The sequence below is a fragment of the Phoenix dactylifera genome, chromosome 18 (assembly GCF_051530095.1).
Source record: "Phoenix dactylifera cultivar Ajwa chromosome 18, Ajwa_hap1_PhDact_Kaust_v1.1, whole genome shotgun sequence".
In the NCBI taxonomy this organism is placed as follows: domain Eukaryota; kingdom Viridiplantae; phylum Streptophyta; class Magnoliopsida; order Arecales; family Arecaceae; genus Phoenix; species Phoenix dactylifera.
The window spans coordinates 1,460,741-1,474,386 of NC_143207.1; the positions used below are offsets into that span (position 1 = coordinate 1,460,741).

The following is a 13,646-nucleotide window of genomic DNA, read 5'->3' on the forward strand; positions in this document are numbered from 1 at the left end:
GCCGTTACAAACTGTGCTATCCGGGAGCAAGTATCCGAGACCCCCTTGAGATTTGATTCATCGGTGAACCAGTCAGAACAACCCTCATAGAACTTGGTGCACCTTTTCTTTTCTACGAACTATACCAGCCAGGGATCAGTACCTGACACCCCTTGGGATTGACTTGTTGGCAAACCAGTCAGAACCACTCTCATATCACTTGGTGCATCGATTCTCGTCTTTTTTTTTTTTAATTTTGTCTTTTCTCATTTGAACCTATAGGTTCCAACTTGTATCTTGTCTTGGACGTATCATACTGGCCAGTTACCAGCATGGGCCCATACCATGATTTTGTAAATCTGTGATTTCAACTATATTAATTACCTTGTCTTTGCAATGGTTATATCAATAGAGCAATTATGGGCTTAGAACTATCAATGAAGTGCTACTTTGGCATCTAATTTGTGTATCTGGGAATTAGTTGTAAGAACCTTCTAACTTGTTTCTGCACCTACTACTTACACCACCCTTAGACACTTTATTTTCATTAATCAAAGAACTAACTGCCGGTATCATTGCTTCTTTTAATATATATTTCCATGCTTGCTCAAGTGCTCAATAATCAATAGAATAGTAGAACATAGGATAGTAGAACATATTTGGAATTAATAAATAGGATCAAGGTTGGAGGAACCGGTATCGGGCACCGTACTGGTTCTCTGGCAGCACGAGTTGGTACAGGCCGTGCCAGGCATGTACCGACGAGGGCACGATACCGTGGGAGAGAGAAAAAGAGAGAGAGAAGGGGGAGAGGGCGGGAGAGAGGCTGGCGGAGGCCACGGGAGACCGATGGAGGCCGTGGGGCCCGGTGGAGGCAGGAGTTTGGCTGTGGCTTAAAAAATTTTACGATTTTTAAGTGAGGTCGGCAAACGATTTACTAACTTCACTTAAAAATTAAAATTTTTTAAGCCGCGGTCGGACCCTTATTTCGTTCGAAACAGAGGAACCGGCCGTGGCCTCACCTGCGCGGCCTCCGTCGGCGTCCCGACCTTTCCGTCTCTCTCTCCCCCCCTCGCTCTCTCTTTTCTTCTTCGGTTTCGGCAACGGGTCCTGTTTCCATTGCCGGAACTGCACCAGTGAGCCACCGGTATGGCTCGGAACGGTCGGAACCGCCTGGTTTGGGACAATCCGCCGACCTTAAATAGGGTAGTAGAACATATCTAGAATCAATGTTTCTTGGATTGTATTAATCCCTAAGTATCCCATCTTCCATCTGTTTTTTTCTACATTGAATTGATATATCATGAATCTGTTGCCATGTTGCCATGTTCTTTTAATCAAATGACTGATTTTCTCCATCTCTGGCCTTTTGAGCACCATGTGCCAAGAAGACAGTGTCTTTTTGCCCTGCCCCATCATTATCACTTTCAAAATGGATTGTTTAATAGCATGGGAGTTTGCCCCCAACTAGTGGAACTTTGAACCAGGAAACTAGGTCTCAAGCAACATATTTGGTTTTGATACTAGGTGGGCCAACTTTAAGATTTTGTTTTGTTAATATCGATATTCTTATAGGCTTAATTCAAAGCAGTGAAATAAGATTGGTGATTTTGATTGTAGAAGTGCAATCAATCCCCTGATTTGCTTGGTGGTTTATTTCTTTACAAAAATATCCCTTTGGCACATTTAATGCAGAAGAATGTTTTCCCAAGGCTTCATATGCTTCTTAAATTTATTTTGTGGACAATTGGTCATTACACGAATTTTCTTATGATTTTATATCTTTAAATTTCTTGTCAGGGGTCAGCAGAAGTGGTGTTTACAAGGAGAAGTGATGCCTTGGCTGCCTTAAAACGATATAACAATGTTCAGTTGGATGGTAAAGCTATGAAAATAGAAGTGATTGGAACTAATTTAGGCTTGCCTGTCACTCCTCGAGTAAATGTAGTTGGGGGTGCAACTGGGAGACAGAAGAGGACAGTTGTCATGACGTATGTTGTTCTCTCTTATTTTTGGTTACCTAGCTGCACTTCTTCCACTGATTATAATCTTTGCCTCTTTTCAACTAATTGTTCTTTTAAAGTAGCATTTGTATTTCTTTAGGTCTTACCTCTTTGTTTGGTAGTAAGTTCATTCTTTTTGTAAGTTATACCGAATTGTTGGGCATAAGTTAAAAGGATTGGAGTTTTATGAGCCTAATCATGTTTTTAAGATTAAAGCATATAACCCCTTTTGTATACTTGATTATATTGCACTCTCCTCCACCTAGTTTTAGCTAGTCTTTGTTGTCTTGATGGCAGTATCCACATGTTTGAATCAGTTTTGAGATTATGATCCTTTCAGTTCTTTTATGCTGTGAGCTCTTGACTAGTCACATGGTTTGTTCTGACATTCACTTTTCATCTTGTATTCTTGGGTGATTATTGTAAAAAAAATATTTCTAGAAGTGATAATCAACAATAATAATTAAGCCTTTTTATATTCTTTGAGGTTGGCAATAAGAATTTTTGGTGAATATTATCATGCAAATAATTTGTTCTATCTCTATACAAGATATTTCTGTGATCTCTCTCTCAGTATACTTGGATTGTTTTGGGCATTGCCATACACTCTGATAGGCACCTAAAATGATGGGGAGGGATGGATTAATATATCTAGAATTCTTTAAACAGAAGTAGGAGATTTCACTTAGTTGAAAGCTAAATCAATATATATGATATGTTATTTGTTAGTTATCTGGAGGAACTAAAATTTAGTGGGCTTCTGAAGGCCATTGCCAATAAGTTTCCATTTGTCTCATGTTTTTTTACCTTGATAAAAGGGATGCAACTTGGGTGGGCTGTATTCAGGTAGGCCAAACTAACCTGAATCACCTGACTAACAAAATGTCCAACCTAACTTGTGCGGGCTGTATTTCATGTCAGCAGGTAAGCCAAACTAACCTGAGTCATCTGACCAACAAAATGTCCAACCTTGGTACCTGATTGACTGGAAAATAGACCAACCAACCATGCCCAAATCTTAGTCCAAATAACCCAAACACATTTGGGTTGGGCTGGGGCCAGATTTTTGTTCTAGGAGGATTTACATTATGCAAGGTTGACATTCCATACTTTATAGAATGTGGCATTGGATTGCATTGGATCACCGGAAATTGGGTTTTACATGAGGTGGAGTGGGTTGAGAGACATCTTATATTTAATTGGATTGTTTTTGTTGGTTCAGATTGCCTGAACCTTCAACCTGAAGCCATCCTGACTTGAAATTAGCCAATAACCCAAGCCTGACCTAGGTTAAATAGGATAAATATTGGTCCATCATGACTCAAACCACAGGGTGGTATAGGCTTGGTTTAGGTTAAACCAGTCCAGGTTGCTCCTCTGTAGGTGAACCTTCCTGCAGATCTTTTTTTTAAAAAAAATAAAATGTATTATAAATTTTTGTTCGTTTATTTTAGTATGTTACCTCGGAATATCAATTAATGATGCTTTTTGCGGCTTCTGGTGGTGTTGTAAGTTCAAGTTGATTCTGTAATTACATGCCTAAAAAATAAATTTGGTTATTTATTTATTTATTTGCTTATTTTGTGGGGTCTAAATCTGCTGATGCTAGCTTCTTAATGATGGGAAGATCTTGGAGTTCAGTGCTATTGCTGGGTGCATGTGTAATAGGGACTAGTGCACAATCATCCACCACTGTTATGATGATCTTGAATAAAAAATAGACATATTGGTTACAACAAAATCTTTTTATGTCTAGTTAACACCCACATTATTATAAATACTTATCATGATTATTTGATAAGTATAATTATCCTTTGTCGAACTTTTGTTAAATAAATTCGCATTCTCTTAAATTGTAGTAGTATATTGATCTTTGAAGCATGGACATGGATACTGGATATGGATAGACTGATATGATGAACCTTGGGTAGGATACAACTGGGATACATGTATGAAGATATATCTATTTTATACACAATGTATTCATACATACACAAATATATACATGTGCATATATATGTAAAAGCACAACCATAAGCATAGTGGTTATTGAAATACATAATCTATACTTCAGATGATGGCATCAATTTTACAAGCCAATGTTGTTAAACTTGGGCACACATGTAAGTCAGGTTGCCTAGGCCAAGCCTGCTTAAACCCTACTTCTTTAATAGTTTCTTTTCCAATTTTCTTTACTATTTGAGCTCGATATGGGACATGTGGAAGGGCAGTAAATGCTATCACAAACCTAGTATTAGCTAGTAGGCTGATTAGTGGTTATCAATAGGTCAATCGCTGTGATGACTGGCAGCGACCGCTGTAGTGGCGAGCACTAGTACCAGGTTTGTTTATATGTATTTTTTTCTTTCTTCTTCTTCCTGAGATGAATCATCTTCTTCTCCATTCCCTGAATTTGTCATCATCTTTTTTGGCTTCCATCTCTTCTTCATCTAGCCATTCTTCCTCCTTTTTTTTGTCTCTTCTGCTTTGGTTGCTAGCTTATATTCTTCTTGCCTCCTCTTTCTTGATGGATGTTGGCCATGGCCTTGCAACCTACTGTCTGTTGCTACTCTCCTACTACTTCTTGCTAGGTGCTAGCTGCTTGGTTGTATTTTGTAGCTAGTGGCAGCAATGTTGTTACTTCTCTCATTGTGGATCTTGTCATTTAGACCTTTTTAAATTTGAAAAATAGGTTTTATGATGCAATGCATGGTATAATTTAAAGTTCTTATTTGATAGGTGATGCAGATGAATATGTTGGAAGGTCATTACAGAGAGATTGTCTACTGAAAATGAATTCTTATCGTATGAATATGTGTTTTCTTTCCCTTATATATCCTCTCTCACCTCCTCTTCTTTTTCAGAAAGAAAGACTAATATAGTGATTTGGAGAGATTAGGGCATTCATTTGTTCACGAGTATCTCATACTTAATGTTAATAAATACTCGTTGTAATGCACATGCAAATGTGTGCGGCTACTATTAAAGATTTAGATATAGGAAAAATTTTGAAAAATATGGTTAGGTACTAAGTTGCATTGTTTATGATTTTTAAAATTTATCTGCTATATTGAGTTCTCGATGTTGATAAATTTAAGTTGTGCTGTGACCAATAAATTGTTATAAATTTGAATTTTGAAAGAATTGCTACTCTCATTCTGCATAAAATCATGGAAATCTCAACTTAACGAGCTTTTCCCAAATGACTTCTTAGAGTCCATAATGTTAAAATCCTCTATTTATTTATTTGTTTTTGCTGTAGAAGCCTATGCATGATTGATATAAACTTTTAAGATTGTCTTATAGGGTTATTATGGAAATTTAAAAATTGGGAAATTAAGCCACTCTTATATATTAAGGATATATCAAAGCGGTGCTCTCACTCATAAGGATTGCCGTACTGGACGGTACCTTACTGTACCAGTATTGCCATACCTTACCAAACCGATGCTCAGTATGCCGAGTTGTACTGTACCGAACCACGTACTAACACTGTAATAGGATGGTATTGATATGGGGTCTGGTGCGAAGACGGCGAACCTTGCTCACTCATAAGATATATAATTAGGAGTATGAGTCTTAACTAAAGCTCTACTTATTTCTGGTTTGGTTTTTCATGGGGAGTGGACCAAAAAGAAAATCCTATATTTGGTTAAAATCTTGAGATGGTGGGAAGGAGAGGGAGGGCGGGAAAGAGGGATTATCTTTGGATGGGCAAGAAAAGGCTTTTGGTGCTCAAATCGTTTTACTTGGGGTGGTAGCCCACAATATTGGGAGATGAGCATGATATGGTTTTCTTGGTGTCCTTATAATATAGAATTGAAGGCATTCAGAATAGATGTAAACAGAGCAAGCATGCATTCCACAGGATGTAATAGGAAAATCATTGAGACAATTAAAAAGAGAGAGATGGAAGAGTGAGGAGAGGAGTCTTCTGATCTTGCACAAGTGCGCAGAGTTGGAGAGGGTACCATAGGAAGAGAAGTCATGATGTTCTCTGGATTGGTAGAAATATGTAATGATATATGATAGATGCTCTTACAGAATTGTTAAAAAGTTAAAACTAATGGAAAACTGGGAAGAAAATTTGAAAGACAGAATCGTCTTTTAAATTCAGGACTTCTATTTTAGATTACAGGAATGCTTGGTTCACAAATCTTCACTCCAACTCCTTACATTGTTATCTATTGTCTGAACTCTAATGCTCAACATTCATACTATTAGGATACTTTTCTTATCCACTTTGTTTCCCTTTAGTTCCCGATATCCTGAACAACAGAACATAGTCAACCTTAATGACTGTACTATTATCACAGAATTCCATGTAAGCTCATTTTATTGCCTGCTTATACTTGATTAGGTGATATAACTTGCACCAGTTTCTCATTATAAATAGTTCTGACATAATAGAAAAAAGTTTGGATTACTTATTGGTCTTCAATCTTGATTTAAATTGAACAAAGTAATGTGAAATTGATGGGGAGACATGCAAGAAAAAATACATTATCTTTGAACTATTTGCGGAAACTTGTTATTAGATGTAAACTTCTACAATAGTTGTTATTTTTCTCTTTACTCTTAGATGTTCCTCGTTCCTTATTTGTTAACACTGCAAGAAATTATGTTTTCAGGCCAGGAGTTGGTCCAGGTAGCTCAGGTTCATTTAATCGTACTTCAGGGTAAGCTCATAAAAACCAATAAATTACTGTTCCAATATTTGAATTTCTTTTTATAATGCAGTTTCTTCATCTCACTGAATTTTTTATATATGATATGTGATCAATAGATTTGTTTCTCAAGTTTCCATATGTCTTGTCTAATTGTCTTCAAAGAATCATGTAAGGTATTCATGTATCTGTTTTTCAGACTCACCATTGTAATTTTCGTGGAGAATACGGGAAGTTTCATGACCTCTGAAGATTTATTTCTTGAAGAAGTCTAGTAATTCCTGAATCGACTTTTGCATATGAGTTGTATCCGTACTTAGCTATACCTGTTGTTTCTATCCTGCTTCTGATAATTGAAATTTTGACACTGCATTTGAAGTTTGAATTTCTGGCCTCATGAAGAAATATTTGCCCTAAAATATGTATATATATATATATATATATTATAGTGGTCCTTGATTGTATGGACATACAATTCTAAGAATCTGATTGATTTCAGATCATGAATCTATGCATTTTGGGACTCACTGGTTTAATTTGCTTAGATGAGTTGTTTAATTAGTTGATATCTTGTTTTTCTTTGAAGTCATGCTGTTAGTGGTTGTGTTTATTGTCTTCCTAGTGGCCAATATTTATCATGACTTTTCACTCATTTTGCTGGTAGTGTGGAAACTCATATTTTCTGATCACCGATTGACATGCTGTGCGATGTGCTATTTTTCATATCATGCCCCTGGCTGCCAAAAGTTTCCTTTAGCTGGAATTTGACATTAAATTATAGAGGGCTGTTCTTGGATTAAGGCATTCTCGAACTTTAATGGATAATACTAGATGTATGACAGAAATAAGGGACACTACACTTAGGGAATCGTCTTCAATGTAAGACATCAGAGATGACAGATTTGGAGGGACACCACACTTGAGGAATTGTCTTCAATGTAAGACATCAGAGATGACAGATTTGGAGGGACACCACACTTGAGGAATTGTCTTCAATGTAAGACATCAGAGATGACAGATTTGGATTCAAGAAAGGGATGGAGTAAGAGGAGATCTGTTTTGGATTTTGGAGCAGCTAGAATGTGGCCATAAGAATACAAATTTGGGCAGTTTTAGGCGCTGGCTGGGATGGCTAGTTGTTGCAACTGTCTCTTCAGTAGCAGATTTCATGTTCTAGGTTTGGTCTATTCTTAATGAAAATCAATTCTGTAAGCTTGGACTGCTTGCTGGATTTTAATGGTTATAAGTTCAATTGAGTAAATTCTAGATTAAACCTTCTCAATCCCTAAGTCCTTGCACAGTCAAACGACTCCCAAATCCTCCCCAGATCTTTTCTGCTCCTGGATGCTCAGAAGAACATGGAGAGGAGATCTAGCCTGTGGAGGACAGGTATCAGATCTTTAATTTGGCCCTTGGAGGATGACAACCACTATTATTTTTTAGATACAACCCGTGGGCAGTGATTGGCTATCTGCTCTTTGATTTGACTGTTGGGGCAGAGGAGAAGAATAAATGAGGAGTTGACCAACTACTTGCTAAATCTAGTTGGTCGCAGTGATTATGTTGAACAAGAGAAACACTCCCCGGATCTAGATGGCAATAGACTGGTGCTACCAGTTGTGGTTGGCCTCTTTTTGATGTTGAGTGGCTGAGGGATGAGAGACCACTAATGCCAAGGAGCCAATAATCCTGGTCTCGGCTTTTTCTTGGCATCAAGATACTGATTGATTGGAGATTGATGGATGTTGGGCATTTTGCAAGATGAGAGTGTGTTGTGAGATGAATGAAGGTAAAAGAGCTAGATGAGAGTTTCATTTAATCAAACATTTAATTCTATATTTTTCTGCTTTCAGTTTTTAGCTAACATTGCTGGGCTGAAGAGCTGCGGCTGACTTAATGGTTGATCTTTGACCTATGCAAATTGGACCTGGCAGCATCCGACCCAATTTTGGGCAGGCCTAGTTAGGGTTTCAAGTTGGGTCAGGCATACAATTTGACGCCTGATTGTATTATAGGATACGTTAGTTTTGCAAATGGTTAAATGGGCCCGACTCAATCTGGACCAAGGTTCTAAAAGATATTTATTTTATAGTTTGAATATATTAAACACTAGATCTCTCTTTTCTAAATACTTCTCTTGATCTAATCACATCAGTCTCATCCTTCCCTTTGGCCCTCCGCTCCCTCTCCTCTTTCCTTCTTTGCCATGTTAGAATAGGGCCACATATTTGGCGTGGAACAAGGATAGAGGATTTGCGCTCTAGATTGGTTTGGCTAGTTTAGGTTGGTCATCGGCTTGGAAATTAGTGGTTGGTCTAGGTTTTGGTGAAAGTTTGTAGCCTAAACATGGGTCTAAGTTGAGCTAGGGCGAGCATGCTGGTTCTAGAGTGAAGCCCAGTCTCAACCCGAACTTGGCCAGCTCGATACATGCCTAGGTTTAATTGAACAAAAAGGACTCGCAATGTAAATATTTTTTTCGTTAATTTTAGGCTTTAACCCTACCATCCCAAAATTAATTGGTGACTGATAGTTTGAGTTGGTCAAACCAAATGGGTCAATCATGTTTCATAAAACATTGCCTTGAACTATTACCAAGGATTTAAATATGAGTATTGATGGTGGTATTAATTTTCTGTTGAACTGGTATGGTACTGGGGTATATTGTACTGACTCTGAGTGTGTTGAATTCCTACTACTGTGCTGGGACCTTTTTTGTTGTTTTCGTTTTTTCTTTTACTTTCACCTTAACTTTTTATATTAAATATATCTTAAGTGTATTTTTTTTATTTTTTTCATTTTTGAGTGGTTTTTAGTATAATGATGGGTGTTTGATGCCAGTACTAGTACTGACACTCATGGTTTTGATGACATTTAAAAAAATTAATAGAAATGAAACCACTTGTCAAACATAATTTGGCATGCTTCCCTTCTCTCCCATCCTCTCTCTCTCTATCTCTTCCCCCTTTCTTTCCCTCTCCTTTGTCGGTCCAAAGGCAAGGGTGGGGGCACCTCATGACAAAATAAAAGGGAGAGAGCTAGCCCCATGTGCACCCTTTTTCATTTGAAAATACGCCGAGCCACTTGGTTTGGGTTTGGCTGAACTAGCCATGGTCCTGGTCATTCCAATCGGTTTCGATTGGGCATGTGGGATGACCTGGTTTGGGCCTGTTTTGGCCTTCTGCACCCACCCATTATCAGAAAGCCATTGTAAAACCAACTGGTGGCACCATACTTAATTGGTGGTATTCAAGTCCCTGCATCAAACACTGCTAACGACGGAAAATTTGTATATTAACAAATCAGTTTCAATCTTATGCTTCATGCTACTGATATACTAACTATAGTAGAGATCCAATTGAATTTGAAGATGCTATGACATACACTGCTTCAAAACATCATGTGGACATATCTGACTTTAAAGAACTGTTACGACTTCTGGATGTAAAACTATTAAGGATTGTGGATTTGAGAATAGTTTATTTACCCATGGTAATCTCTTTTTGTGAGTGATGCATGATTGTCGCTTAATTGTAAATTTGAAGGTTTATGGACCAAAATATGTTTTGACCTTTTCCAATTGCTGAGCAAGTAGCTATTAGCATCCTGGCCATGCATGGAACATACTTAAAGATATTTTGAGCTAATACTGGTCACGAGTCAGTTATTGTTCTCAGCTTGTGCAACTTCCTTTAAATAACATATTTGATCTAAACTTATATATGATGAGGTAAGTATAACAATTGATTGGATTATAAATATATTAGATCCTGACACACATTATTGGTGCTAGCTAGCATGTTACTGTGATTGTACTTATCCTTGAGCAGGTGGAGCCGTGGAGGCTTTCAGCGAGGAACCCGTGGCCGTGGTCGTGGTCGCGGCCGTGGTCGTGGCCGTGGCCGTGGCCGTGGTCGTGGTCGTGGGACGAAGCAAACTGTTGAGAAGTCAGCTGATGAACTAGACAAAGACTTGGACGCATATCATGCTGAAGCGATGAATACATCTTAATTCTGTGATGATGGCTGGTTTCCTTGTATGGCTGTTGCCACTGTACTGGGCTGTGGTTGTTATTGCCATCTGGTCCTTTTGTTACTTGGTAGCATATATTTTACATCAGTTATATCAGATGTATCCATTAGGTTTCTGAGGCGTGAAGAAATGGAGATTGTGTTTATGTTTTACTGTAACCCGTATGTTAGAACCCTATACAGGATGTGATCCTGACCTGTAAAAGAACTGGCTTGAGCACAATATCACAATGGTTTTGTAGCTTGAGGCTAGTGTTAAAATTAAATTATGCCATGGATGGAAAATATTTACTACCATTGGAAGGATGTGAGTGCATCTTATTCGCAGTAATGTAGTATTTGCCACCTTGAGAATTTTCATGATTATTTGTGCTTGGTATGTTTCGGGCAGTGGTGGTATATTTTGCATTAAAGCTAGCATGTGTTGTGCTCAGCATGCATTGCATCACTGATCCAATTTGGTGTTCTAATATTATTTTCTGCAGTGTTGGCTTTGATTCTTTTTTCAAGTATTCTTTGCAAGTGACTGATAAAACTGTGCATAGTTAATCATTTAGTCTGTTGAGCTTTTTCTTTCTAATCAGTTGACCAATGTCTATGAGTTGGTTGCAATAGTCTGTTTTATGCGAGTATCGATTTTGACTTGGTTCTTTACAAACTGTAATGGACTATATATGTACATGAAATACTATGGGAGTTAAGAATTGGAGCCATGCAAATTCTACTTATCTGTACCTTTTGACAAAGTACACTTCTTAGTATTTCTTGAATCATGTGTTAAATCTTATGTACCAGAAGAACTAAATGTCCTAGCATGTAGTGAAATTTGTGTAAAATGATTTCTTTTTTTTTTTTTAATAAACAAGATGCCGTGCTGGTACGCATGGCTTTATGGTTGTGCGCCTGATAAGATCTGTGTAATACCGGCTTCATCTTGTTATCATGAGAACGATGTCGATGAACCAAAATAGTGACAGGAAGTTGGTTGAATGTGTTAAGAATGTTAAAACAAAAACTTCCAGAGTGCTGAATCTAAGGTCAGCTTCTTGAAGGGTATGGCTTAATGGCCTGGCTTGAATCTTCTATTTATGTTGACTACAATCAGTTTGGTTGCTCCAGAAATAGCTGCGATTGTTCAGCCCCAAAAAGGCTTAAATAATTGTGGTATTAAGAAGCACGTAGTTTGTGAGGAGTTCAATACCCCAATTAGGTAATCATATTGGATTTTATCACCTCAGCGCAGGATATTAGGAAGTCAGATTTGAGACATAGGGAGTGGTAGGTCCAATTTGCCATTGATGTTTGCTTGCTTGCTTAGTGATTATCAGCAGCTTGCTTGTGGTGGCCAGTTTTTCTTTGCTGTGTTGTTAGCAGCATCCTTTGTTGCATGCCTTGTGAGCAGCATGTTTTTGGAGGCCAGGTTTTCTTCTTCTTCTTCTTTTCTTTTCTTTTCTTTTCTTTTTTTTTTGGTCAAAACGGCAAATTATATAGCTCTAAAGTGAGTACATCCTGTCAGATCACGAAAAAATAAAGAGTATAAAGAGGAGGGAATGTCTCCCATAGATGTCCAAAGAAACTCCTCGGAGTGCCGGGCGACGAAGGAGGCGACCCAGTCTGCTGCTCTGTTCGCCTTCCGAAATACGTGTACTGTCTGGAAGCCTTCCAACTTCTGGGCTAGTCTCCGAGTATCTCTAATGAGGGGATGGCCATCACCATATCTATCCACACCTCGAATCCAGTCAATCACCACCGAGGAGTCCCCCTCAAGAAGCACTCACTCGGCATCGAGGACTCTCCTCGCAAATGACAACCCCTCTCATGCTGCCCGAAGCTCTGCTCCTACAATCAAAAGTCCTAGCGTGTGCTGACCTCCGACTGCCACCAGCCTGCCCCAGGAGTCTCTTATCATAAATCCAACACCTCTAATAGCACCATTCACCGACATGCTCCCGTCGAACTCCACTTTGAGATGACCAAGGGGTGGGAACACCTAAGAAACGAGGGCGAACCTGGGCGCTGTGACAGCAGATGAAGTGCCCCAGATGTCCCTGGCCATCCCAACAGTGAACAATGCTGAGGCTGCAATAACTTCCCCGAACTGTGATATAGCTCTATCAACTACCATCATCGGTGAAAGCCTCCTAGCCTCAAATATGCCAGCATACATGTCCAACCAAACATGGTAAGCTAGGTATGCTTTGAGGATGCCCTCCTCCCAAGACCTGGGGCTCCGAATGGAGTCTCTCAATAAAAGAATCAGAGCCTGTGCTGACTCCACTAACTGGGGCAAGGGGACTGGTGAACTGCTCCATATCTCTCTCGCTCTTGGGCATTGCACAAGAACATGGTCAGTAGTCTCCTCCACCTTCGTGCACACCACACAGCACTGCGCGACCCTCACTCCCGTCGGGCTAGCAGACTCCTGGTCGGTAGGCAGCCCCATGCCGCCTTCCAGATGAATAGCGCTACACGGTGATGAATCCGCATCCTTCAAATCCATCCTCCCTCAATCTGCCGGCCAGACTCCCTACTGAACATGGGAAGAAGATCGCTAGCTCGTATCCGCGTCCGTCTCGATGGCCTCCACACTAGCCTGTCAGACTCCCCTCGCGATGGAACCAGAAGTGCCAGAACCAACTCTGCCAGCTGCTCTCTGAATGCCTCTCGAATCAGCCCCTCCCTCCACTGACACCCAATAGGGTCCAGTAGATCACATACTCTGTATCCATCCAATCTCGCCGAGTCCACCAGGGTCGGCAGACGACTGATCGGCTGCTCGGTCACCCAACTGTCTGTCAGGACATCGATCGATCGTCCGTCCTCGATAGACCATCTGATCTCCGGAAGCACCTGCATGGCCCTGGCGCACATCTCCCTCCAAACTGGCGAATGGTGCCGTCCTGCCCGTGCCCCCAGGACCAAAGCCCCATACTTGGCCCTCATCAGTGAGGACCACAGGCTATCAGGCT

General features: G+C 39.6%; 1 protein-coding gene across 5 annotated transcripts in view; it reads left to right on the forward strand.

Moving 5' to 3' along the window:
* LOC103718968 (THO complex subunit 4D-like) overlaps positions 1–10,974 on the forward strand; it is a 28,559-nt gene extending 17,585 nt beyond the window's left edge. For 4 of the 5 annotated variants that reach the window (XM_008807996.6, XM_088714571.2, XM_088714572.2 and 1 more), the window contains 3 exons: positions 1,780–1,970; positions 6,614–6,661; positions 10,477–10,974. In XM_008807996.6, the coding sequence (XP_008806218.1) occupies positions 1,780–1,970; positions 6,614–6,661; positions 10,477–10,657 (420 nt within the window). In that variant the 3' untranslated portion in view covers positions 10,658–10,974. Of the gene's footprint in view, positions 1–1,779; positions 1,971–6,613; positions 6,662–6,848; positions 6,924–10,476 lie in introns of all 5 variants that reach the window. The other variant, XM_088714574.2, reaches the window with a different exon arrangement.
* The last annotated feature ends 2,672 nt before the right edge of the window (positions 10,975–13,646 follow it).